Genomic DNA, 24,492 nt, shown 5'->3' with positions numbered 1-24,492 from the left:
ACCTCTCATCTAGGGTCAGTAGAGTGTCCCCCCACCACTGGGAATATGATCCCCTGTGCCTGTTCCCCAAGCCACTTCGGGGACACTGCACACCACTGGAGCTACGTCATAAACCTGAACTCTCTGGTGTGTGTCAACCCCCTCCTTCAAGTCAGGAGATATATCTCTGGGTGTATATACTGCTCCCTCATCACTAGATAACACATTTTTGCTGCTACCATCTGAGCTGGACTCCACCTTCAGCCCAGCCAAGCTCACTTCTGAGCAACACACATTTCCTATTCAGCTAAGGCTCGCTCTATCTCCCCGAACTCCCGGTCTAGCTGCCTCAGCCTCCGGTCACAAGCATGAATCAGATTCCTCTCCCCACGAGCCAATCTTTCCCATAATGTTTCTTCCTCCGGGCCACTGCCCTCTTGGTATTATGACTGGGGATCATTTCCCTTAGATTCCTCCTCTGAGTCATCTGATAGTGCTGCCTCTCAGTGTAGCACCTCATAGCTATGCAGGGCTGCCTCAAGATCCTGTCTTGCAGATCTCCTCTTCACAGGTAGCCCCCTCTCTTGGCCAATGACTTTTAGTTTCCTCATCTTGTAGATGTACAGGTACCAAAAGTTAACTTACATTTTTCCAGGGCCCCACAGGTGCAACAAATTAACCAGAGATCCAACAACCAAATTCCAAAGGGAAGCTGGAAAAAGTAGTAGTGGTAGCGTAATGGTCTGCATTATACTAGTGCACACCAGTCACTGTATATAAGGCACTAATGCAAGACCCGATCCTTCCCGCTGACCACCAATGTTAGAAATGGGGGTTTCTAGTTGGCAATGGTTTGCACCTTTGTCAAAGTAGGAACCCTTATTCCTAGTCAGGGTAAGGGGGATACACTTCTAAAATAACCCCTGTTCACCCCCTTGGTAGCTTGGCATGAGCAGAGGAAGTGTGTAAAACATTTCTGCACACGTACAGTAATACAGTAAAAACACTAGAAATCAACACCACACCCGTTTAGAAAAATACATCATCTTCATCTAAACCAAACTAGACCAAAATGACAAAAATCCAAAATACAGTAATCAAAATGAACTTCTTAGAAGGTAAAAACTGTTCTGTCCATAGCAAACTATAGATGCAACACTTTCAACACAAATTCCCTTGGATGCGTCAAAATCATAAACCAGAACAGCCACGGGGAAGGTGAAGCGTCGGTTCCTTACGTGCAGGGAAGGTGATGCGTCAGTTCCTTACTACAGGGGAGGTGATGTGTTTGTTCCTTCCTCCCACACTGGGGAGGTGATGTTTCAATTCCTTACTGAAGGAGAGGTGATGCCTCAGTTTCTTAGTGAGCAGCGAGGTGATGCGTCGGTTTCTTACAGCACCCCGGTGTCCTTGTAGACTTGGTGCCCTGGTGCAATGCTTTGGTTCTCAATGTGGCAGGGGCAAGGACTCTGTGTTGATTTCTCCAGGTGTGGTCCCATGATGCATTGGTTCTTACAGCAGGGCCTGCGTTGGAATCAGTGCTGTGATCGTGCACTTCATAGATCAGTGCACTTGATGTGGCATGCAGCGATTTCTCCAGTCGCGGGCAGGGAATGTGTTGGTTTCTTCAGCGGCACGATGATGATGCGTAGAACTTCTTCCCCCATGGCAGCGATGCAATGGAAACGGGTGCGAATGCATTGCCCTTCTCTTAATTGTATCTCTTTTCCAGCTGCCAACAGCAGGAACAACCTCTGGAGGCCCAGAATAGCAACTGGCCTCTCCTGGAAGATCAGAACTCCCAGCAAGGAAGTTCAGGAGAGATGGGGGTAAAGTCTTTGTGTCCCTGAGACTTCAGAACAGGAGACAAGCTCTACCTCAAGCCCTTGGAGATCTTCCTCAAGCAGGGGACACAGCACACAGCAGAGTCTCTGTCCTTTCCTTGGCAGAAACAGCCCTTGCAGGGCAACCCCAGAAAGCACACAGCAAAGGGGCAGTACTTCTCCTTCAGTTTCTCCAGCTCTTCTCCTTGGCAAAGGTTCCACCTGAATTCTAGAAATGATCTAAAGTTCAGTGGTCTGGGCTCCACTTTTTATAGCACACATTCCTTTGTTCTCTGGTGGCAGAGAAGCTCCTTGCCCAGCCAAATACAGTTCTGTCCTCTCTGGTGCATCTGCCTGGCAGGAGATGGGGAAAGCATTGTGTAAGGCAGAACAGGCCTATTCAGGTGCAAGGAAATCTCCACCTCTAAATGCAGCCTAGGTCTACTCAGGCCAGCCCTGACTCATTCAGGAAAGGCAGGATACACATCAACCCCCCTAGTGGCTGCCTGGGAGAATGCACATCCCCAGCCCCTCTCACTCCAAAGCCAGGCAGTCAATCCACAAACCAGCAGAGGTACACAGGATGGTTCTGCAACAAAATATCCACTTTCTAAAAGTGGTATTTTCAAACACACAATATAAAAATCCTCTTTACTAAAAGAAAGCATTTTTATATTCTGAGTTTAGGCATACTAAACTCCATTTTCTTATCTTGTCCCAGTGGGAAGTTGTATTTATAGCATGATATAAATAAAATCTCATTCTATCCTAAGGGACAGAATGCCTTTCAATATTGAAACATGAAATGCACTGTATTTCACTATGAGGACATGTCACATACCTCAGCACATGTCCTACCTATCACATACATTGCACCCCTCCCATTGGGCTACCTTAGGGGTGTCTTACATGTAAGGGAAGGTTCGGGCCTGGCAAATGGGCGCACCTGCCAGGTCGACATGGCAGTACCAACCTGCGCACAGATACTGCAGTGGCAGGTGTGAGTTACATTTACAGGCTGCTCATGTGGGTGGAACAACTGTGATTCTCCTATTACCATGACCAGAGAATCTGGATTTCATTAAAGACACGGAGGCTGACATTATGCATATTCTTTTTAATGCTGTCCAAGCAGCTGCATACATCACTATAATAAGGGTTCCAGACCAGAACATTATCAACATATAAAAGGCATGAGCCATTAACAATCTGCCTCTTTTAAATGAGGAGGAGAGATTAAGTTCATGAAACTTCAAACTAGTAAACGATCCTCGGGTGAACCAAATGAAGGAGAAGGAACAACGAGGATAAAACCAAAGGTCCGACGTCCCGTAGTTAAGAAGGGTTACCTGAAAAGAAAGAGAAGTAAATACCTCCAGAAAGTAACAAATACTATAAAATTTAATAACTTTATAGGAGAGGAAGAGATAAAGCTAATACTGTTAAAATAAAGAACAATTAAACACAGTTATTCAAAAGAACATTTAAACACTGTTATTAACTGTAAGACCACCAAGCAAGGGGCGGGATGGGTGGGATAAAGTCAGACTCCGTGTCTTTAATGAAAACCAGATTCTCTGGTCATGGTAATAGGAGAATCACAATTTTGTCGCAAGAACGGAGGCTACATTATGCTTGTTGGAAGCCTTGTAAAACTACACATCAGACATAAGTTACAGTAGTGACGTGCAAATGTACTAGCATTAGACCAATCAGCAGCTTTGAAAATGTCATCCAGCTTACCTACAGGCCAGAGAGATTTACTGGCCATAGCACCTCTAAGGGAGTGAGCTTGACATTTCTTTACATCAATATCTGCTAAACTCATAACAGTTTTAACCCATCTAGCAATAGAGGTCGATATTATGCCTTTGTATGGTTTAACAAAGGATATAAGTAATTGGTTCACGCCTTGGGGGTGAAGAACAAACATTCTGCAATTGAACTCTCTCATGCAGTCCACTACGCAAAGTTTTGGCCATAAATCAAAACGTGGATAAAAGATTGAATCAGACATACCCCAGATGCAGCAAGCATCTATTTTGCGATTCCTTATTAGCGAAAAATAAGGAATCGCTAATAAGGAATAGCAAAATGCTATGCAAGAAGAACTCGCTCAAAAAATAGCAATTTCTTAAAATTCCTTAATTGCTACCCGCAAATTGCGAGTCGCAATTAAGGAATACCTCCCCATTCATTCCTATGGGCATAGAGGCCCAAAGGAATGAATGGGAAGACATTCTCAATTTGCGAATCGCAATTCGCGAATCGCCAATTGAGAATGCGATTTCAAGGGTGCAGGGGAGTCCAAAGGACACCCTGTCGCATCCCTGAAATTGATCTGTGCACATATGTTGCGCACACACATGCTACTAGGGCATGTGTGTGCGCAAAATGAAACTTTCAAAAATGCACAAAAGTGCATTTTTCAAAGTTTTTGCAAATTACCATGAAGTTGAACTTCATGGTAATTTGCTACTCCTATTAGCGAAATTGCTATTTTTTTTAACTTTGATGCATTGCATTTAAGGAATCTCAATTTGAGATTCCTTAAATGCAAGTATTCGCAATTTAGCGAATTCTTAATTTGCGATTTTTGCAATTGGGATGATGCATCCCAAATGCAAAAATACTGGTCGCAAAAGGGCAGATTCTGAGACTCTGCCCCTTTGCGAGCAGATTTTACCTTCATGAATCTATGCCATAGTCTTTGTTCTTCTATAAATGTCAAACTTGACACCAAACATGTTATAGGATCTATTGGTAATCTCCACGTCTTTAACATCAGAGACCCTTAAGCATGAAATTAGACGTAATAGAGTAGCCAACTTAATCGAAAGGTTTTTTTCTATTAAGGAGAGTATTAACAGGCCAGTTACTGAAAAGATCAAGGATTAGCTTGACATTCCAGAGACTTTCATATTTACGTTTAGGAGGCCGTTTTAAATGAATGCTTTTCATCACTTTGCAGACTATGACATTTTTACCTACCGTTTTACCATTGACAAGGACATGGCCAGCAGAGATAGCCGATCTATAGCAATTGATGGTTCTATAGCTGAGACCTCTTTCAAATTGTTCGACAAGGAAGTTAACTATATCGACAATAGGTGCTTCCAAGGAATCCAGGTTCCTTTCCAGGCACCAAAGTACCCAGGTTCTCCATATGTTGTTATATCTGTAGTGAGTGCCTGGGGCCCAAGACTCTACGAGAAGAGTTGCAGCCATTGCCGAAAGGCCTGAGATTTCATTGGATCTCCTGACACTCTCCAGGCAAGAAGGGTTAAATGCCCGCTCTTAATTAAGGGGTAAAGTCCTCCGTCTACGTCTGTTAGAAGATTGTCCAGGGTAGGAATTAAAAAAGGGGGGTTGCAAGCTAGTTCCAGAGTGGTGGGGAACCTTGCCTGAGATGACCAAAAGGGAGATATCAGGACAAGGACGCACTGATCCTGTCTCACTTTCTGAAGAACTCTCTGAATCAAGGCAAAGGGAGGGAAATCTTACTCGTTGACTCCTTTCCAAGACTGAAGAAAGGCATTGACTGTTAGAGCACCGTGGTCGGGCATCCAACTGAAGTATTTCTTCAATTGAGAAGTTAGTCTGCTCGCAAATAAGTCTATTTCTAATGGACCACAGATCTTGTTCAGGATATTGAAAATGGGAGAATTGAGTTTCCAGTCGCTGTGATCTAACAAGAATCTGGAGTTCCAGTCCTCAGAGATGTTAGATTTCTCGGGGAGGTATTCTGCTTTGAGAACGTTCTTCTGTTCCAGACAGAACATCCAAAGTTTCTTGGCTAAATTCGAGAGGTCCGCAGATTTGGTGCTTCCCGGACGATTTATATAGGCTACCGCGGACATGTTGCCCATCTTTAGGATAACAGACCTGTCTTGGAGAGAACGTTTGAAGCTCATCAAGGTGTGAAGTCAAGCTGTTAGTTCTAAATACTTTATGTGGTGAGAGGATTCCTCTTGCGACCAAATACCACCAGTGTTTTGATTGAGAAGGCAAGTTCCCCAGCCATAAAGGCTCCCGTCTGATTCTAAAACAACTTCTGGTTTTGACCCAAAGGTTGCTTTCCATGCATATAGGTTTTCGAGCCACCAGGTTAGTTCCGATTGAGCTTCCTGATTGAAAGTTATTTAATCTCCGTACCACAGGACAGAAAGAGATCCCTCAGGAGGTGGATACCCTCCATCTTGAAGTGCCTGTAGACCAAATACTTGTTTAGTTCACTTCAAGTTTATGACAGTTCTCCAGCCCTTGTCCTTTTTTTCCACAAGAAAGAGTGTCCTTTCTGAAGCATGGAGGACATCTCCTCTGCAAATTTTTGGTGATCTTGGGAGAGAGGTAAGTCTCTGAAAAGAGGTTTGAATAGGTGTATGAGTGAAATCTATCATAAACCCCTTGACGGTATCCAGAACCCAAGGGTCTTGGGTGATCTGTCTCCAATTGTGAATAAAATGTTTGAGTCTGCCACCCACTTTTTGAGGGAAAGAAGGGGAAGATGAGTGGGAAAGAGTACTCACTTGTAGCGATCTTAGAGTTAGAACTTCCGCGGGATCTAAATCCTCTTCTGAGGTGACCTCTCCCTCTTTGGGGGTTGACTTGAGGCGTGTTGTATTGCTGTTACCCTCTGCCGTAGCCACGGGATCTTGAGTAGGGCCTTTGGTTAAAACGGCCGGAAGAGAGGTGATAATGGATGACACTCGCTTCCTTTATTACATATTTACCATTTCTTTAGTTAATTGGTTTTTGTCACAATGGGTGTTAGAATTGATGATAAAAAAATCTTGTTGCCATACACCTCGAGGTCCTATACACTACTTATATTGCTGTATATATTTGTGTCTCTGATTGTGTTGTATGTGTTTGTATAGTTATTTAAATAATGGCAGTACAATTAATTAGGTATATTTGATTCCTTAGGAAGTATTTGTTTGAATTGCCCTAAGTCCTGAAGAGGCCTGGAATAAAAGAGAGGCTGAAACGCGTCGACTGCTTGTTTACGGCATCAACATAAGATAATTGATATTAAACATATGAAATTACAGGAAAGGAGCTGGATACAAATGGAGGGAGAAATTATAAGACCTTCATAAGCTCTATTATACTTTTTGTTGGTGACCTAAGTACAGGGAATGTATTGACATAATGATAGGTTAACATCCCTTACTTGAATTGATTGTGGGCATTTGAACCAGAAGTAAGGTTCTAGATTTATGTTTGAATTTTTTCTATGTTTGTAATTTGTGATTTTGTATAAATATTGTATATATGTGTATATATATTTGTTAAATGTGTGTATATATATATATATATATATATGTGTGTGTGTTTTCAAAAATAAGAGAAAAAAGAGAAAGATAAATATAATATACAAATCAATACTTTTTCTGAGTTATTAATTTTATGGACATGCATGTATAGGAATGAAGTTTATTCAGAATTCAAAATTGATGTAATTCAGAAGATAACATATTGTATCAAGGAAAGATAATTAGTGGTATCTGTCCTACAATTAATATATACATAAAAACTGCACCGTGGGCATCATTGTTCCTACTTTTTGCTTTATTCCCAGATGCCTTTGGGTTATTGGGTTCCCCCTGTTTATATTGATAATTTCATTACACTTGGTTAAGTGTGAGGGTTTATTTGGTTATTATTAATTTGGAAGATCCGCCTTTGGGATCTAAAGATTGGTCTTACTTTGTTCCTGTATAGCTATCCACTTTTTTTGAAAAACCCAAGTGTTGTCTTTTACTATATATGGATACTATTGTGAATACATACAACAGCAAATTGGAGAAATAATATCACTTAATAGAAATGTCAGAACATATTTCGGTTACTTATAGCGAAGAAGAGATAAGTGCACTACTATCCAAAACCCCATCACTGCTTAGTGGGGATAAGGTAGTAGCCCAGGCTACCAATGTAGATAAAATAGAGAAATTAAAACAGCTTAAAAAGAAGAACATCAGAACACAGTTGCATGCTCAAGTACTTTCAGAACACCTAAAAAATAATACGAGTCCGGTTGGCCTACAGGTCAAAAATATTCAGGTGATCTTCATAACCAATAAAACATATTTAAATCGATTCGGGGGAGTCAGTACAAAATGCTCCATCGATTGGATGGCCCTCTCTGTTGAGACAGCGCTACGATTGAATGAAGAAGAACTAAGAGAAATTGAAAAATTGGAACAAGAAATTCTTGGAGATACTACAATTAAAGATTCTAAAAAATTGTTAGAAGCAGCAGAAAAAACGATTGCGGATTTCGCAATCCACAATATCAACTTAAAAATTACTAAAGTTGCTATAGACATCAAAAACTTTAAATTGGACGAGGTTTATCCCTTTTTGAAAGACAACTTTTTGTAAATAACAATCCTAATTCATTAAATTTACAATTTTGGGGAAGATCTAGGAACAAATTCATTATGTTCTCCGATACATCTTCAGATTCAAGTCAGGGATCAAATAGTGGATATTATCCATACCCACAGAGGAAGGTTCAGACCATGGGGTGGGAGGCCAAGATGGAGAGGGTACAATTACCCGGAGGGACTGTTTCCACCACAGGGCCTATACCAACAAACGGAACAATACCAAAATCAAGAGGCAGAACCCTTCCGCACACGAAAGAAGACCTACAGACAGTAAATCAAGGTGAAAACCCTCAAAGACAAATAGAAACTATTCCCATTTATAACTTGTCTAACTACACCCCCACTAAAGATGAACTATCTATTTTGGCTAAAGGACTGACCTTTGTTACAGCTATGTTACAAGACCCGATTGATAAAAAAACAGAGGTGCTAGGTTTTTTGAGAAAAGTAAGACTAAAGGCTTTCTTTCTAGAGCGGGATAATATCCAACAGAACAATACTAGTGGTCTAAAAAATAAATCTAAGTTTAAACCCGAAAGTATTCTTTTGCCACCAGAGGTCCAAATTTTTTAAAACCACGTGTTACGAGAACTAGATGAACTACAAAGTAAATGATGTTTATTTAATGCTAATTGTAGTAAAACAGAGATGACAGCGTTAAAAAATCTTTCTGACAATCCAGCGATAACAGTAAAGCCGGCAGACAAAAGAGGGGGAATTGTCCTGTGGGATACTTCAAGATATGATTTAGAAGTCAACAATCAACTGTCCAATTTTCAACATTATAGACCATTAGAAAACGATCAAACTCCTAGACTTAAAGTACAGATTTTAACAATCACCCAGGAAGGACTAGATGCTGGATGGTTATGTAAAAATGAACTTGATTTTTTGAATAGTGACAAAAATAAAATCCCGAACATCTATGTCCTTCCAAAAGTACATAAGTCTCTTACCAACCCACCAGGGAGACCAATTGTGGCTTCCTGTGGCTCGATCTTAGAGCCACTAGCACAATACGTAGACATCTTTTTGCTTCCTTTAGTCAAGAAAACACCGGCATTTGTCCGTGACACGATGGATTTGATATCAAAGGTGGAGGCTTAGTATGCAACCCAGAGAAACAACTACTCACCACCTTTTGATATCGAATCATTATAGAACAACATACCTCAGGATGAGGCACTAGGAGTAATGGAACATGTCCTAGATTCAAGAGATCACCCACACCAAGTTCCCACAAGGTTTATTCTAGCCCTTGCCAAATTATGTCTTAAGAATAATTTCTTTAACTTTAGAAACAATCTATTCCTCCAAATATCTGGAGTGGCAATGGGGTGTAGTTTTTCACCAGAAATAGCCAACCTGGTTATGTCACAATTTGAACTGAAGTGGATATATAGCGACACCAACCCATTTAAACTTCATGTGGAGTTTTCATGTCGCTATATAGATGATATTTTCATGATTTGGAATGGAGATAATTCTCAACTGACCGAAATTCATTTTTTTAATTTAAAAAAAAAAATGTATTCCACAAAACAATGTCAAGTCACATAAAGATTAATTAATCAAGATCCCCCCCGCCCAGCCCCCACCCCTCACAACCAATAAAACCGGTGATACAGGCGCAGAATAAACAGGGAAAAAGAAAAGAAAAAAAAGGAGAAGGTATGGCTAGGTAGTAGGAGAAGTCATGTGTCATCTCTTTCTCCCCCAGCATGTGCTTTTGCACTTCTTCCCACCCTCGTTAATGAGTGTAACTGGCTGCTCAATGGACCTGGGCTGCACATGCTTTGTCCATACTAGCGGGATACCACCTGGGCAGGAGTCCCTTTAGCAGGGGCTTTCTCTAGTTGTAACTTTTCTGCCACTGTTTCCCTGTCCGTACGTCCAGTTTGTTTAGAAAAATCTGCCCACATGCCAACTAGAAGTTATTCTTTTTAATTATTGTACAAAAGAAACAGGCCCGTCAGTCACGGAGATGGGCAACAAGTGGATCACCAATGAGCATAAGTTGCACAAACAGACACAAATAATAGACTTTCTTATATACAGTACTTAATTGGAAATCAAGTGATGAAACTGAAACATGGGAGTGACCGAGGTGTAGGATTCTGAACCCATGAGAAAGTAAGCAAATAACCTTAAAGCAAATACAGCAATATAAACTCTTGCTGTTGAGTAAGCTAAGCAGAAATTTCTCGTTTCAAGAGGCAGACATTTAAATGTGGTTATATAAATTCTGCTAATTGTATTCAGCAAAATAGGCAAAATGTGAAATCACTAGGCAAAGCATCAGCATTTCTCCATACATTAGCTATGAGCATCTAATGCTGCCTTCAATTTGTGTAACTTTTTATGAGTTTTCTGCATATGTACTTCACGCACGAATACACATGACAGAAACTGAAAGGATAGGAGGTGCACACCTCTGCCATGAAAAGAATGAAAAAGGATATTGAAAAGATACAGAAATGCAAACTTGCATGAGCTGACCTGGTTGTTTGTGAATTCTCACAGGGAACAGAGTGAGAGTTAAAATACATTCTATATATGAAATGGGGATTCACTGATAATCTTAGCTGCTCTGCTTATCTACAAGCCTTGACTTACTGATTTTTGTCTAATATTTTACTTTTTAGGCCGACGTACTTTATCACGACGCCTGCAGAAATTCGTCCTGGCCGAAATATAACCCTCGGAATTTCATTGCTTGCGGGTAATCAGTCTGAGATCCGAGTGACTGCGGAAATAACGCACAACAATGACACTGTCCTGCGTGGTGAAGGACTGTTTATGACCGGTAAGATGGCCGTCTATCATATACCATGCCGTATTCTTGTGCAGACACAGCTGCTATTTTGACCAAGTCAACTACTTCCAACTTTTTAACCAACATCAGTTTGAATTCTCTGACTTTTTATTAATCTTTTTGTAGCACTGATGGGTTTTGAAGCCACCTGACACAAAATATTATTGACTAAAAGGAAGGGTATAAAATGTTACACATTACACTATGCAAATTTGCAGCGAAGCAAACAGACTAAAAGTAAATAAGTCACACTGTTTTTATAAGTAAACGTGTTTTTCTCGATCGTGGAGTTTGTGTCTAATGCTTGGTGAGTGGGTGAAAGCAAGAATGGTAGTGGCTAGTAAAGGGATTGACTGCGTAGATGAATGAGTGAGTGTGAATGAGTGCATAGATGGATGCTTGCTGGACGGTGGACGGTGAGAATGCATGAAGGGACCACAAATACCAGTATCCTTATTTAACAGTTTACAGTGTTCTAAGGTAATTTTATAATCGCATATTATGAGGAAGGGATCGACCCAGCCCTGCGATGTACAGGGTTGATTCCCTTGATCTGGCGCTAACAAGTGAGTACTTCAGACTGCGACATGGGCTTTAAAGTGACGATAAACACCTTTCCGGAATGCCTGACCTGGTGGCCAATGTTCTGTTTGAAACCTGGCACATGCATGGTGTGATCTAGGACACGTAATCTTTCATGGCTGTAGCTTTTCAAAACTGTGCTACACTGATGCTGTTCACAGCATAATGGTGATGGGTAAAGGGAGGCTGCGATGGAAGCTGGGTAATTGGGGTCCATGCTATTAGGTGGGAGGTGGGCACGCAGTTGGTAGCATGAGACATGTGGAAGAATGGGACGCAGGCAAGTGAACTGGAAAAGTGGAAAAAGTTATCTCAAGGACCTTGTAGCATCTGTTTTTGTAACAGCAACTCCACATTTCATGCATTTTTTTGGACACTCCGTCTGCTATTCACAAGACCATTGCGGAACATGGATGATTGTGCTCCATAGTTTATTAAATATACCTGCTTTACAGTGGAAGCCAAAACTTAACAAGCATTGGCATAGCCAATATGTCTCGCCTTTGGGATCTTATAAGTGTTTAGCCATGCAACAGTTTATGTTGTTGCACCAAGGATATTGTGCTGCATAACTAAACACTTATAAGGTCCCAAAAGCGAGACCTATTGACTATGCCAATACTTGTTTTTATTTGTTTGTTTTTAAATACACTGTATATTGTGAGGTTTTATATTGATGCTACCTATAAACGATTAGTGCTTTCCTGTTATGTATGATCTGATGAAGTAGGTATAGGAATGTTTAACTGTGATGTATTTTTGGTATATACGATATTAAAGCTCTTACCAATTCTATATGGTTATGGCACTGAATTTTGGCTGCATTTGGGGTATGATTGAATGAGATACGGAGACGTTAGGTGTGAATGATTGAATGACTGATTTCTTTGACTTTATAAGTCGTGTATGGTGCCCTGTCCCTTTAGGTGTGGGGCTACCATCCACCCAAATTAATAATTCACTTTCTCACCGGTTCGAAATATAAATGGCAGTCGCATAAATATGTTTGTTATTTTGAGCAGTCTATTTAGTCTTTGTTTTTCTTCAAATTATAATAGGCCTTCCTTTTAAGATACATTTACTTGGGAATTTTCACCTAGGGCAACAAAAGCTCTAGGACTGCCCCTGTATACCTCAGTAAGAATGCATTCAGGTTACTAGGGTTGCCATCTGGCCCAATTATTTACCGTCTGTAAAGAAATTGGGAAAAGCAGTCAAACTGTTATTTTTGTACCTTTTGAAATCTAAACCTAGAAGAGCAAACCACATGAATACATCGCTCGAGAGCTCATCTGTCTAAATAATATTTAAATGATTAATAAAACAGATAGGGTTAGTTGCCATGGCGCAAAAGATTCCTGTGAGTTTAATTAAAAAAAAATCAGCTAGCCGCACTTGGTCCTTCCAGTATAGCAAAATGTGTGGTTTTTTTTAACACGCTGGCCATCTTACATATTGCATGGATGCAAACGTAAAATGAACAACTGTTCTTGGGAACAGAATCAACCGCTCCAATTCCAGCTGCTCAAGAGATGGAGTCTCGCGCAGAGTGGTGACCGAGGCAGGGGACTTCGACCGGTTGGGGGAGAGGGGGTCAGGGAAGGGGGTAGTGGAGTTGTCCTGAGAAGCGTCACTCCTCTACCGCTCCCGGAGCTTGTTTACCTCACAGTGCTTCTTGTAAAAGGATTTCATATATTAGGTTTAAGTGGAAATCAGTGCATTATCCCCGTTTACACGAGTTAAGCACAAATAAACTAATAAAGAGCTTTGAAATAAAGCCGCTGTTTTAAATAGTTCTCAGGCAGGTATCTTTACTCGTGTGACGTAAACCTGTTCGTTGGAAGATGCATGTCTAGGGATCGGCTTCCTTCCACCCTCTCGGCGGACGCAAAGAGGTGTGCGGTCATGACGACAAAAAGTCAGCAGAGCTTCCTGGCTACACGTGGCCATTAATCAAGCTGGGGTTTGTTCTGTGCTCATGAAAGGGCTCTTCAGAGAAATGTGGATAGCTACATTATAAGGTTAATAGAAAGGAAATGCTGGAATGAGATGGTGACACAAATAGACCAATCAGCGCTCGTTATTATTTTACAAGTATTTTTTTATTGGGGTCTCCAGGACAGGTTACAAAATGCAGGACGCGAGCCACGTTCACAAACATTTAAGCGACTTGTTATTGTACTGTAGTTGTTGTTTGCGAGCTGCGTCAATACTGGCTCTTGGCCGCAGCAAGTGATCAAGCCATGCAGTCCAAACAAACATACGTCAACACGAGAGACAATAAGCTGTAACAAGCATTGGCCGCGCGACCCGGACGGGAGTTGTGTGGCGTGCGCAAAATAAAAAACATTTAAAAAACGCGAGTGGTGACTTGAGTGGTGCTCTCGGGCGCGGCAGACGTGAAAAAGTGCTGTGCACTTTGCGCGTGCCTGTGCGTGTTCTAGGAAGCTGGTGGCCGGCCTGAGTAGCACTTTTCAAAACAGCTACTAAATTTCTCGCAAGGACAGCGCTTGCAGGCTGACTCGAGCGAGACCTAAAAATGACTCCCATCCCTCTGAAGATTCGTCTGTCTGCTCCACCAATGAAATGTGTGAATGTTGGTAAATGACGTAACTATGGACATCGTAAGTGACTCATATCAACCAATTGCTGATGAATGTGGACTGAGCAGTAGGTTAATGACTCTTATAGCAATGATAGCTAAAGGAGGCTAACATGTTGTCCCTTTCTCTATCATATGCCTTGTGTCTGATAAACAAAAATCTTTCTCTAGTGAGACTTAAAAATGAGGACTTGTGCTAACATTGTGTATTTTGTGTGTACATCTGTTTATTCCGAATTCCCCGCAATTCCTCACAGCTGTAAAATATGCCAACGTTTCAATTGCATAACGAGATATTTAGAGAATTCATACTAACACTAAGCAAAGTCATTTGTTTCAAATGTTGGTAAAACAGATCTGAGGTATAAACAAAGGCTTACTGTTTAATTTTATGAATGATGAGCAGTAAGGGACTTCCTCCTGAAACTCCATAGACCATGTCCATACAGATCCCAGGGATTCTGCTTTATTACAAAATAACAGTGATAGCAAAGGTAATAATTACTGTAATAGAATCTAAGTTCGTAAACAAAAAAATTTATGACAATGTTAGCTTGCCTGTCATAATTACCCCATAAAATGCAACTCTTCAATTTCCCACTTCGTACTGAAGCCATCAATGAACTTGAATTAGAATATACACCACGACTTCCCACAGGACATAAGTGAAGGGGATCCCTACCACCATTTTTTCCCCGTGAGTTTGTCTCCTTAAGCTTTATTTAATTTTCTTCGATGACTTACAAAATAGTAGTTTATTTTTGTGTTTAAGGATCCCACAGTCCTGTTTTAATTTTCTCTTTGAAGGCTTTAAAGATAGCTGCTAAAGGGTCAAATGTCTGTAGCCACGTTGCTCCTCCTTTTCTCAAACTAACTGAGCCATTGTGTTTTCCTGTGCAGGAGACCTGGATCATAAGTCCCATGAGAAGTGTTCGAATTGATTCTGCACTTATCAACAGATGGCTAGATTATATTTGGCTGTTGGGACCCTGTATATTTGTAACGTCTTAGGGTGCGCCATATGTTAAGTGATAATCAGAAATACACTCTCCTATTCCTTTGCCGGTATGACCCCATCACTCCTCCACTGAAGTCATTATAAAGCCAAGCGCATGGTTATGCTTCACATAACAGGCCACTTTGTTTTAACTTTCCCTGGGTGAGGACAGTTCCAGCAGGTCTTCCTGTTGTCTGAGAAGAGCAATACTTATAACAATGACAGTGATACAGTGTATTTCTCTGTACCTAAATATTTAGTGTGGTCGTCGTACAAAATCCTCCAATTGACTTAGGGACCTTTGATTGTAGACTGAAAGCATATGAAAGGAGCTAACATTGGCAAAGCATTTCACTTACTGTAAAACCAATGCGGCTCCACAAAAACAACAGAGAGGATGGAATCCAAACCATGAAGGTTTTATTAGCAGGAAAATCAATATAAATATATAGTCTGAATTTGTATATTATGAAGAAGATGCATAATACAACTACATACAGTGCACAACATATAAAGTAGATTGGCTCTATAAAGGAACTTCCCTATTATAATCAAAGCATTGATTTCGGGCAAGAGGAAGCTCGAACAGGAAGGTGTCTAAATAAATTAAGATTCTGTGGATAGAAACTGGTGTGGAAGCAGTTTTATTTTTGTTTGGGGTCCATCTTGTCTTTCTCTCATCCTATGATACTCAAGTGATGATGAGCCTGCAAAATGTGAGCAGAGGCCGGATGAACTCAGGTAAACTAACTGTAGGAAGGTAGGATCCTTCTGCATGGGTACCCCCACTTTTTGCCTGGTACTAAGCTGTGTTTTGACTAGTCTGACTGGGATCCTGCCAATAAGAACCCCAGTCTATCTACATTCTCCCTAAACTCTTATGCTATGTACTTGGGTACACGCCATATTGGATACTGGGGTACCCCTGTCAGTCCCTAGTATATGGTACTCAGGTACCCAGGGCATAGGTACCCCAGAGGTTTCCCATGGGCTGAACCAAGTACCACTACAGCCTTCCGAGTCCATTCTCTCGGAGTGCCAGTTATGCAGCAATATACTAATATAGAGGGGCATTACGTGACTACGCGATGACCACCTCAAAATCAGCTGGAACTAACCCTATTGTGTTTGGTGTCAAACATGTTGGAATTATACCCCCACACCGTTACCGGTGTGGGAGGTATGGTTCCATCCACCAGGAGAGCCCTCCATGGGGCTCTCAGTGTTCCCGGTACCAGCCTTCTAACCCCGGACAGCACGAAATGGTTGCTGCCGACCAGAGACACATTTCTGCCCTCCTGCTGCTGAGCCAAGCTCAAGCAGGGGAAGGCAGAACAATAGGCATCCTGTCACAGGGAGGTGTGACCACTTCCCAGACAGGATTTAGTGTATTAGGACTGGGTGGGCGTGCTTGCCAGCACCTGAAACTCTGCATGAGGGGCACATTTGGTGCCCCTGTGCATAGTCCAGTTCAAAATAGTTCTGGGAGACTTTGGCTCCCACTATGGTGCAAAACTGGACAAAGGACATGGCAGTAACCTTTCCCCTGTCTAGACCTTCCCCTGGGAGGGTCCCCTGAATCTTTCCAACCATCTCCCATGGGTACTTAAGAGTTTACCTGGCATGTAGGATCTTAGATTTGTTGTGGACAAGATTCAGAACTGAAACCTCTGCACTTTGACCATCTGGGCACTCTGGACTTCGTTTGGGTCTAAAATGTGTCTCCCTCTCAGTCTGCTGTATCATTTGTGCCTGTGCCCCATACAGGATCTGTGCAGGACCTGTGTAGCATCCAAGACACCTGAAGATAAACTCTCTTGAAGTGAAGGAGTCACTCCCCTGCATTCGCAGGCACCGCAACACTGCTGACCGGTCTACTGATCTCGAGCTCCTACGGACTCCGAAGAGTTTAACAACACAGGAGGTGGGTTTCTATGTCCCTCGTGGCCTGAGCTGACCTCTCACTCACTTTGAGGCCAGAATCCCTTGTGGCGGCTGCAACACCCAAACCCCTGTGCACCATGTATATTTGCATTGGGCTTCAAGTAGCCCCAACCTCTGGCAACTTATCCTGCAAAGATCTTCAACCACATCGCACCTGTTGTTTTGTAAAGTTGCTCAAGGTCCTCCCGCGACACCTGTGCCTATGGCCTGTGGGTCCAATTTAGGGTCACCTTTGTTTTCCTTGGGCTCCCCTGATTGCCTGGGGTCTGCTCCGACTCCCTAGATTGTGGTGAGTTTCCTGGACCTTACTGGTCTGTACCATACACTTTCTTGTCTTCCTGTGTGGGTTGCATTTGCCAAGGCTTGGTGGTGCTCCAGCCCGCCACCGACCCCTCAGCTCTCAGCATCCTTCGTAAGAAAGCTTGTATCGAGCTCCTGGTCATCCTCAGCATCACCTGGTCCCCACAGCTGCAGAGTCAAGGTCACCGTCCACTACCCTGAAGCACCCGACATCGGAGGACATTCGGCTTCCAAGTCTCCTGGTTGCTCCCGAGTGATATAGATACTGTCACCTCTGCTTTCAGGTACTCTTCATTGAGGATTCCGGCGGACACTTTCTCCTCTTCCAGCAGTGGCACTGTCCTGAAGTCCTCCATTGGGTTCGACTGTGGTTCCAGACACCACTTCACATCTATGAACCCGGCTTACCTGGGATAGGTAACTTGGGTACTTCGGTATCCACAGGTGGGGTGGCTCTCTAACCTTTTGTCTTCCACAGGGTTTCTTCAGGGTCCACCGAGAAGGGTCCCTAATCTATTAAATTCCAACTGCGACTTGCACAGACGTGTACAGAGCATGTGGTTGTGTTCAAACACTGCATATGCACTCCATGGGGTCCCTATCTATTCACCTTGGGTGGTTCCTTGGCGTCCCAGCAATTCTACGTTTTCTCGACATTGTCCTGATTCGAGTCGTGGTTCTTATACCACTTTCTTAGTATATGGTTTGCCCCTCCTGGGGCTCACTGTGTATTTGAGCTATTTACGGTCATTTCTATGCTAAAGTATTGCGTGCTTTGTGTCTATCCCCATGTGGGAGATACTGTAATATACTAGATAGTGTTATATATTAAATACATATTTTTATAACTACTGTGTGGTTCTCCTTTCATTTGATCTATACTATAAGATTGCATTCTGGTAAAACAAGCTGCTTTGCACTTATTCAAGACTAAGCCTGAAGGCTGCTCTCCACAACTACCACTTGGATAGCTTTCTAAGGTAATCTGAGACCTCTTAAATTACCATAAGGGTTGTCTGGACTGGTGCAAAGTGCCCACTTACATTAGTGGACATTATATACCAGGCCAGCCTCTCACACTAACATACCCTACTGAACAGCGTGTAAAGCAAGGTTTGCTCAAGGACACCTCTTGTGATAAGAAGTTCTGTGCTCACCCAACAACAGCCACCCATATTGATGGCCACGTACAGCTAGAGCCAAATGCCTGCATTTGATTGGACCGGTATTGTGCGAAATATGTCTGGTGACGAACTGGATGTCTCAACTGTCAGCATGTGGCTATCACGTTTGATGCCATCTAGTATCATGCTTGTATCACAAGATATTATTGGCAGTATGCTTAATGCTTTTGCAATTCCTGCATCTTTTGGTCATCAACCCACCATTTATTTGTCCACAATAATGAAGAAATATTATTTTCTTCTGCTTCATGATTGATTATGTATCTACACGCCTTTTGTGGGCTCTTTGTGTACAACAGGCCTAATGAAAGTTCCTCAAATTGGACATGCTACGGTGAGGTTCATGTTCATGTGACTCATGTATAAACGCTACTTATAAAACTTGACATGACAATGGTCTGTGTTTCTTTAATTCAGTTTCTACACCGACAGTCAATAATAAACTCAACATCCGTGGCAGGGTAAATCAGCAGAAATGAGAATGGTCTTCTCTTTACAAGGTGAGGACAGGATCTGCTGCACTATTGTAAGGCACACACAATTAATACAAATAGGAGGTTGTGGAACATCCTCCCATCGACTCCCTCTGTATGGTTCAATCAGGAGATGACTATCTCTGGGAGCAGGCAGACTCGCCAGGTTCCCTGCGTCTGAAAAAGAAGTGTGCAGCTGTAACTAAGCAACAGTCGGTCTGACTAGTTCAGGAAGAAGACTATTTGCCATCACCGCACACTACATGCCCACGGTCAAATTCCAATTAGGAACACTTAACAGTTCACTGCCATAAATAATGCCTTATTATAATTACCAAGTGTTTCTTGAGACAGTACCTGCAGAACGGAGAAAAGATAAAACTTGCAATGAATTTATTTAAGAAATAATTAGAGTGGTTAGGTCCTAAGCACAAAGCATGTCAACTTTAGGAAAAGTAAAATAGATGCTAATAAATGATTGTTATCCTATAATAAAGAATACATGGTGCATAAGTGCACAAAGCACTAACATATGCTGACTTAAAACCCCCTCTGATGACTAAAATAGCTATCACACAAAAGAATCAACATTTCTGCGACCGGCTTCAAAAGCATTCTGTCTTTTACTGCTACCATCTAACCTCTACCAACTTCTTCATCTCATCATAGATTTAACATTTTCACTCTCAAATTCAACCTTTTTTCTCTTTCTCCCAGTTTCCCTTCCCTCCTCTACTGATATGTTTTTGGTCTTCAGATATCTAAATCTCTTTCACATTCCAAATATGCAAATGAAACGAACACTAATGATCAAAATAGACTTTAACATGGCACCTAGTGCACTACCAAAATTGCTAAGCCAACTGCCTACTCCAGAAAACCCTTTCCCAATTGCAGCCAAAGCTCCTGTAGTTTCTAATTCCATCAGCTCCGGTGAATCTCCAGTAATGTTCTTCACATATTATCTGATCTCCTTAGTCTTTTCAGGGATGTAAGTGCAGAATTGGTGAGCTTTGAACATCTGACAACTTTATTTTGCAATCTAAATATCTAAGGCAAGTTGGTTCTGAATAATCGTAGTTTTAATAGCTATCATCTCAGTATCAATAGTCACCAAAGCTCCAGCTGGTCTAGTTGCAAGTTTATCTACTAGTGTTGATAGTTTTCTAAACGTTATATCATTTAAAGTGAGAAGCATTGAGCGGATCATAACACCAAAAAGATCTCCTGCTATTTGTACAGCACTACTACTGCTACTACATTAAGCCTAACAAGAAACCCAACAGCTTGACTATCCAAATCATCTACATGATATAGCTTAGCTAACACTACAAACTATCTTTCCACTCAATTAGCAGGGAGTTTAAAATAGCATTTGGTCCACACTCCTAATGATCTCCTAGAATATTAGGACGGTTTCCTGCAAATATCTGATCTGTGCAACTTAGCAGGTCAAACAGGGGATGACAATCACTCCATACATTTCTTTGGAAGATTGGAATATTTTCTTCTCTCTTCATAAAGCATAATGTCACATTCGGTTTCCAGTCTCAACTCAGCTTGGGCTGTGTGCCCAAATCTATATGCCTCTCCTCTTCCTTTCCCCATTTATCTTTCTGAATATGGGTTTCCACCTCAGTTCTCTCTTCAATAACTGCTCTCCTATTGTTCAAATCGCCAATTAATGTCTTCTCAATCAGATCCATCAAACCTGTTGGGTTCTGTTTATGGGCAGTGTCAATGTTCTCTCTAGATCTACAGAAGCCACACAATGTCCATCTCTTTTGCATTAACATGTAGTTCAATGTTTATACATGGGCATGTCTGATGGGGCCAAATCATAGTATGAGAAGTAATACTGCAAATGGTCTTGATGATACAATAAACTGATAATTATGGTATGGGAAGTGCCATAAGTGAGGGCAAGGTGAAGGTAGGGCATGCCCTGGGGGCGTGGCTATGTAGGCAACCAAGATGGCAGCATCCGATTAGAGCTACACCGATCGGGCGATTACAACGGCCCGATCCCGTGATGTGAGAACCTTTTCTGCAGTGTTTTCCAGTCCCCAAAGACCGCGAAGACCTGCTGCGGCAACTGATGCCTCCATAGCTGCTGAGACCATCTCCAGCCGCCGCCGTTGCTCGAAACCATCTGGGCCCGGGTAGGGCCTACCTTCCGCCATTTTGGTGTTGCTGAGGCCGAGGTGAGTCCGCGCCCCTAACTGCCCCCTTCCCCGGTCCAGTCTTCCTTCACAGCAAGAACGACAGGCCCCAAGCCACAGGGCAGTTGGGCATCCTTCTACTGTAGTATCTACACGTCCAGGAGTGTACTGAAGAGTGGATCTGAGGGTCCCCATTTTATACCTGGTACCCACTTTGAAGTGGGATAAGCTTATAGATTTTCCCCCTACAGTTGTGTCTGGGATTTCCTGCCTCCCTTCCCTGGTTCTTGTCTGTCTGGTAGCACAATAGGCTAGTGTTAAGGTATTTGTGTGTGAGCTGAGCCAGTGCCTTTGTAGTTCAGGATTGGAGATGATAGCTCTGCCTCACCATCTTGCCCAAGATGACCCATTCTGCCAACACCCAGACCCTCTATTGTGATACTGTTTAGAAGGAATAAACAAAGGGCAACTACGCTTAGTCATATGACCTAGGAAACAGGCTTCAGATGTCAAATGGCTGGTACAAGAACATGTAAACTTTCTAAAAGTGGCATTTTCAGAATTGTGACTTAAAATCCAACTACACCTTTAAAGAGGGATTTAATTTACCATTCCTCAAACACCAAATATGACTTTCCCACCTGCTCCCAATAAAAAAATATCCATTATTAAATGAGTGTCAGAGGACACTCTAGTCTTAGTAGCTAGTACTATATCAAATCTGATCATTCAGTCATAAGATATCACAATGTTATCCTTTGGGAAAGGTAGGCGCCGCAATAGTGAAAAATAAATTTGGGAGTTTTTCACTACCAGGGCATGTAAACCGTAAAAATACATTCCACCATTTTAAATACAACGCACCCTGCCCTATGTGCTGTTTAAGGCCTACACTAGGGAATACTTGTATGTATTAAAACAGAATGTTTAGGCCAGGCAAAAGGTTTATTTTGCCAGGCCAAAATGGTGTTGGGTAGTCAAGCATAAAGCGCAACATCTAAGAATGGGTAAATCAGCAGAGATGTGAAAGCTCTTCGTGTGGTCAGGATAGGATGTGCTAAACTATTCTAAGGAACACACAATTAATACCCAATAGAAATTCCTGGAAATATCTTCCCATCAACTCACTCTGGATTGTCATATCAGGCCAAAATATTCTTTGGAGCAAGTAAACTCCCCAGGATCCTACGGCCGGACAAAGAAGTGTGCTGGTTTACCGCTTCGAGTTTAGCAACAATTTGGTCTTATTGGACAGGAATCTTTTTCCCATCCCCGCGCACTATAAGTCCACAACCAAATTTCAATTAGACAAGTAAATGTTAACAGGTCTATACAATAATCAATGCTTTATTATAATGAATTCACACTTCTTGTGACCGCAGCTGCAGAGGAGAGAAAACATGAAACTTGCAATGCATTTATTTAAGAACTAATTAAGTGTCTGAGGCCTAGGTACAAGTCATGTCAAATTGAAGAAAACAAACAATTTGGCAATATATGAGTACAATTAGATTGTGTGAATACATTTATTACAATATGATTGTATATGTGTGACTCATACTAGCAGTAAATGCAGCCACATACAGCTATTTGATTAATATGATGCACAGCAAATAACATTGGTAATATATAATGAATATATAAAGTGCTTAAGTACTCAAAGCACAAAGTTACACTGTACCAACAGTGATTGAAGGTATGCCCATTAATGCACACCTTAACAGAATAGATACCCATCTCCCACATCCTGTGTCCAGAGCAGCAAGATAAGATTGCTGCAAAAGTCTCTGATCAGGCAGAGGCTGACAGGATCAATACCCAATGAAATTGAAGAGACCGTTGATATTTGTTAGCTGGTTGCTATGGAATTGTACAACAGTTGAAGGAAGGTGCATGTTGAAATTATTGGTTCCCTTTGAAAGCCCAGCCATGCCTTGGTCTTGGAGGAAGAGATTTCACCTGCAAATCCTGACAACTCTCAGCAAAGACTGTAACCGGGATGATTTTAAGTCATGCAGAAAGAGTGTAGAAACTTGAAAATGGGGGTTGCGCAAATGCTAGTGTCCGCTACGCTTTAAAAGTGGGCCACTAGAAATCATCCTTAGAGGGTTCAGTCATCCTCATTAAAATACATGGCATGACTCTGCAAGACCGGAAGTGACCACTTCCCTTTTACATGGTGCTGATACATTCATGAGGGTCAGTAATCCTCCAAGCTAATAAAGTGTTCCCCCACAGTTATTTATAGGGCTGGGACACAAGAGTCCACAGGAATGCACACTCTTCTCTGATGGTACTGCACACACACACAGACCAGAAGCTGTGACAGTTGGAGCTACATCACATTATTTGTGATATGACTGAAAAGTTATTGTATGGTTCGGTCAGAGCAGCATGGTTCTTGCCACCGGCGTAGCTAGGGGGGGCGGTCCGCCCCAGGCGGCACCATTTTTGAGGCGGCCGCGGCTGCGGCACTGGAGGCCCGTTGCGGCCGCCTTTATAATTTATTTGGGAACAAACACACTGTCCCCAAATAAATTATAAAGGCGGCCGCAACGGGCCTCCAGTGCCGCAGCCGCCACCCGCTGAGTTCAAAAGTGTAAAGCGCGATCCAGCCTGCACTGCACTCCTTCTGACCTGCGTTGTTTAAGGGTGCACAGCTTTTCCGCAGTGGTTGCATCGCCATGACGTGTCGTGGGCGGTGGCGGCGGCTGGGGCGGGAGCGCAGTGATTAGATGTGGCGGGCCGGGAGCGAAGGCCTGGGAAGGAGCAGGCAGTATAAATGGCTCCGAAGCAGGAGCCCAGGCCCAAATTTACCGAAGGTAAATAGCATTTCGTCTTATTACGTGCACATCACCTAAGCAGAAGAGCACTTCGGCTCCAGGGTTGGTGGGCTAATAAATTACTTTGCCTATGTTTCCTCTTTCTATTCTTTATCCTTGTTTTTTTGTCATTCTGATCCGTTTAATTTTGGTCTTTTCGTTGCAATTATTCAAAGGCAGTCTTATATTTTCTTTGCACCAATAAGCATCATTTTTCATGTTACGTGCATTAGATTAAAAAAAAATCCTATAGATACACCTGCCAACTAGGAAACATCCATACTACTCTATTAAAACTATGTGATTCCTTTTTTAAATATTACAGTTTTATTGCAATCATATGGCCAGTACATTTAGTTAGTGGCATGTTTTCCTTTTCTCTTGTTCAATTTATTTTATGGGGGATGTGAG

The 24,492-nt window shown here is 42.1% G+C and overlaps 1 protein-coding gene across 1 annotated transcript in view; it reads left to right on the top strand.

The window, feature by feature from the left end:
- Window positions 1-24,492, top strand: part of LOC147707491 (CD109 antigen-like) — an 871,995-nt gene that overhangs the window by 60,227 nt on the left and 787,276 nt on the right. Inside the window, exon 2 of the mRNA XM_086926508.1 lies at window positions 10,846-11,006. Within this exon, the coding sequence (XP_086782634.1) occupies window positions 10,846-11,006 (161 nt within the window). The remainder of the gene's footprint in view (window positions 1-10,845; window positions 11,007-24,492) is intronic.

This window comes from Lissotriton vulgaris, chromosome 6 (assembly GCF_964263255.1).
Source record: "Lissotriton vulgaris chromosome 6, aLisVul1.2, whole genome shotgun sequence".
Classification (NCBI taxonomy): Eukaryota; Metazoa; Chordata; class Amphibia; order Caudata; family Salamandridae; genus Lissotriton; species Lissotriton vulgaris.
Note: the sequence above shows the minus strand (reverse complement) of the source record. Positions and strands in the feature narration are given on the sequence as shown.